Below are 4,485 nucleotides of genomic sequence, written 5' to 3' on the forward strand. Positions count from 1 at the left end.
ATATCCACTGCACGGCCTCTGGATGCACTGTCTGGTCGCGTGGGAGTCGCGGTGCTGTCGGAGGAGAGGCTCAATTACTTGGGGTCGCCGGCCTACTAGCAATCGACGGCTGAAAGATTGGTGAACTCCGACTGGCTTGGGTGGTGCGGTTTCTGTTTTCGCACTTCTGCCCCTATTGCTCGTCGGTTTGAGAAGATGACCGGAAGGACCTTTTCATGAATAGAGACGGCGGTCACGGGGTGGTCTGATTTCTGGGTTACTGCGAGTCTGTGACTGTTAGTGGTGGTCGTGTGGGAGGTGGTTACCGTTTAAGGTAGTTCGTGGTCGTGGAGACACAAACCGGTTGTTGTAATTTCGGTGGGTATGGTTCAATTTCTGGTTGCTGTAAGCTCGGGTTGGAGAGTGAGTGGGCTGGTGGCGGTTATGCAGTGGGATATGGTGGTTGTGACAGAATTTGGACAGTGGTTGTGGCGTGTGGTAGATGCTTAGTAGTACTTTCTGTGTATATTTTTGCACGAGGGTTCGCAGGCAGACCAGCCAACAGCTATAATGTTTTCCCAAATTTAGCTCTGATACCAATTTGATGTAGGGAGATTAATAAATCAATAAATAACAAGAAGGGAAGGAGGAGGAGAAGGGAAGAAGAAGGCAGAAGCGGGGAGGAAGAGAGGGGAAACGGCTGCAAAACAACTCTTTAATTCATCAAATTCATCATCCCAAATAACAATGTAAAATAGGTTTAAATACTGGAAAATACTGCAAACCTAGGGCCAAGCCCAATACAAAAGTCCATAAAATTAAAATAACCTAAATTCCAACTAAAATAATTAAAATTGCTAAAATTAATTAAAATTGGATGTCCTCATCAATGATGATGTCATCAAAGCAATGAAGTTAAGTATTAATTACCTCCTGATTCTGATTGACCCTCCAGAATGAGCTTCACATCTTCAGATTTTACGGAAGCTCTAATATAATCAACAAATTCAGACCAGTTGCCACCAATTCCAATGTTGTCTTTCTGTGTAAGAAAGGAGATGGAAAAATGACAATTATATCAGAAATGAAATATAACAAGAATTTAGTAGATTAAAGTCAAACAAGTGATAGTATCACAAGGAATAATCATCTCTAACAAACGAACATGGGTCTATTTTCGAAAAGTTTGTCGTGGAAAATCTTAGCTCTTGTTTGGTTTAGACAAAAATTAACCTCTTAGTAAATTTTGACAAAAGTTGATGAATCTGTGGTTGAAAAGATGATAAAAGTTGTCAATCTCATAAAATGTGTGGTTGAAAATGAGTTTGAGGGAAAATGATTTATAAAAAATGGGGGTCAAACAAGGGCTTAATGTGATAGATTTCTGGTTATTAATTTGTAAAAAATTAAGGTAGCAAGGCCAGAATGAATCCACAGTCGACAACAACTAATAAGCTTTCGATAGTAATGCATTTTACAACGGAGTAATTATTTCAAAATGAAATGACTGGGTAGAGCACATGTAGAAAATATATTTGGCATACTTTCAGCTAACACCATTGAAACATATTATGTCAGAGATTTACCATCCTTATTTGCTTTCACTATTGCAATGCACACGCTTCGCTAGAGACTTAACTCCATATTTTTTCAAACTGATCTCTATAAGGTTTTTAAAGTCAAACTACCAAATATAATATGCAGAAAACTGCAGGCTCAAACTAACAAAGAAAAGAATATTAACTTTTTTCTGCTGGTAGTTCCAGGAAGAGTTGAAAGAACCTTATGAAAAACAGCAACTTTAATTGCAGATACTCCTAAAATATAGTAGAAAATATATATTGAAATTGCCTGACAAATGATGAAATTCAAGTCTATACAAAACAAATATCTTATGTGTTGTCAAGCACAATGTTACAATTGTACTTCCATATATTACAAGCCGTTATAGTCTAAATATGGAAAAAGTTACAACAAAAAAGAGTTCTATATATCTTCATCACTCGGTTTAATTTAAGGATACATTAGATTTCAACAATTTTAACACCATTAATCGAGATGCACTGAAATTCTTCAACTAATGACTAGATCCACTCTGCATTTCAAGCTCTTCCTTTTGGAAACCGAGGATTAGGGAATTCCTTCTTTTTTTCCTTTTTACGCAATCTTGTAGGCTGCAGCTTTCTATAGGTAGAAACAATGAAATCAAATACAAGGTGCACTGAAACATTGATTTTTTAAATTAAAAACTTTTCTTAAATAATAAAAATCTTCATTCCTAACTCGGCTAGTGTGTTAAATTAATAACATTGCTAAGATAAAAAATTTATTTCAAATCCTTTAGAGACTAACGAGTATATAAAATGAATCCATAAACGATTAAATCGATAAAAGTTCATAATACATACTAAAAAACTGTACTTGACAACAACTATTTTATCAATTCAACTCTTTCTCAGGATATGTATCTAAAGCCACTTGCTTTTTTCTTTTTACCCAAACCGAACTCAACCCCATCCCTAATGTTTTGGCAAAGCATACATCACAGTTAGTATATTTTTTCCATTTTGTAGAACGTAATGATTTGAGGTTACAACGGCTTGAAAGACCTGATTTGGAAAAACAATTGACAAAACACCATTATATAGGCAATTCTATCCCATTTCATTTTGCCTTCATTTTCACGGACTTACGACTTCGAAGCAATATCTCCACTTAACCGAATCATGCAATGGTGAAAACAATTTGCAATAGTTGTTTTCTATGTATGAACATATGTCTACATCCAGGTTTTTTTTTTTAACAATTCCTATATGTATAAAAGTATACATGTACAAGTAGTAAAAATATAAAACACTTTTGAATTAATTCACTTATCTAATTTATAAACTCTCTAAATAATTATTGTTTTTTAGTGTAGTAAGAGTACATTTGGCTATGCTTGCCCTTGTTTAAGCCCCATTCTTTGGAAAAAAATGCATTTTTAAACAATATTTTGACATCATTTTAACCACACATTCTTCAATAAAATATTATTACATGCATATCCAAAATTTTTCCTTATTTTTTAAACACACATTTCACATCATTGCACTATTCAAAAATGCATTTTCTAGTCAAAAATGGAGCTCAAACAAGGGTGAAATTACTTCCACAGAATATGTAAATTTTTAATTCATGACCTTAAAGATTAATAAGTTGGTTATTTAAAACTGACATAAAAAAATTGCTTATATTGAATAATAATCTTATTCAAAAGTGACTTCTACTTACTTGAAACTTAGCCAAACATGTAGCGTCTTATTATGTTTGGAGAGAAACTTGACCTGACCAATAATTTAACTTGGGCCTCCTTTGTTTAAGCGATATATCCACTGCTCAAATGTCAAAACACCAAAGGGGGAGGAGAAAAAACATGCATTTCAGTAATTTACTTTACGCTGGGTGAACCGTACATTGCTGTAACGCCGGCATTTTTCAATATTAAACACCAGAATGATCTAAAGTCGGCAATCACAACCCAAAAACAACGAAAAAATTCAAGAAAAAGGCAGCACTTACATGCATCCAATGCAGCGATTCTATCTATCACGCACGATTCACGTAAAATCCCATTTAAAAAAATATACGAATTTAACCACAAAGTGAAAAACTGACCATGTCTTCGAGCTGATGACGGGTCCTGATGGCCTCAAAAGTATTGGACTGGAAGTCAGTCACGATGATTCTGAGGCCAGAAGGGTCATTTTGCAAGCCGTGAACGCGAAAGAGAAAGGGCTCTAACGGAGTGGTGCTCGGTGCGGACCAGACTGCTTCGACTTCCCCGAATATAGGTGTCATGTCGCCAAAATCCATTTTTGCTCTCTTTTTTCCTGATTGATTATTGTTCTGTTCTGTTTTCTACTACTTTTCTTGAATTTTATGTTAATCTTCAGCGTGTGTAGGAACGAAAAGTGTAACAGAATCACGGAGCATAGAAGAAAGAACAGGGGGAGGGTTTATGCTTTATGAGAGAGAAATTGGAATTGGGACAAAAGGACCGACTGTGAATAAAAAATTGGATTTGAATGCATTACTGTATTGTACCACGAGCTTCGAATGTGTTGTTGGGCTACGGATTATTTTCTTCGGAGTTGGAGACAGCTAAGATCCGCCTTCAAAACAAAAATGGTTACAATTTCATCTGGAAACATACTGGTTTGCTAGTGAACTTTCCCATTTTTCCAGAAGTTATTGGAAAAAATGTGTTCGACTATTCGTTTTTTTTTACTATGAATTTTTTATTTAGAAGATAAATGTGAAAATAAATTAATAAGAAAAAACGAGCTTCAACTAGCGAATGAGCATTTGAGAGGTTTTTATTGTCATTGTGATATTATAAATACTAGTCACTATTACGTGCATTGCACGAATTTTATATTTATCGTATTTTTATTAGCGTATAAATTTTAGTTTTTTGGAAAGTTTTTGAAACAATGTCTAGAAATATTTTCATGATATAAGAAA

The 4,485-nt window shown here is 34.8% G+C and overlaps 1 protein-coding gene across 1 annotated transcript in view; it reads right to left on the minus strand.

Annotated features, from left to right (window-relative positions):
• Window positions 1-4,194, minus strand: part of LOC111367677 — a 13,640-nt gene extending 9,446 nt beyond the window's left edge. The window contains exons 1-2 of the mRNA XM_022988669.1: window positions 3,637-4,194; window positions 910-1,021 (exon numbers count right to left, since the gene is read on the minus strand). Coding sequence (XP_022844437.1) covers window positions 910-1,021; window positions 3,637-3,834 — 310 coding nt within the window. The 5' untranslated portion in view covers window positions 3,835-4,194. The remainder of the gene's footprint in view (window positions 1-909; window positions 1,022-3,636) is intronic.
• Window positions 4,195-4,485: the final 291 nt, after the last annotated feature.

The sequence above is a fragment of the Olea europaea genome, chromosome 18 (assembly GCF_002742605.1).
Source record: "Olea europaea var. sylvestris chromosome 18, O_europaea_v1, whole genome shotgun sequence".
Classification (NCBI taxonomy): domain Eukaryota; kingdom Viridiplantae; phylum Streptophyta; class Magnoliopsida; order Lamiales; family Oleaceae; genus Olea; species Olea europaea.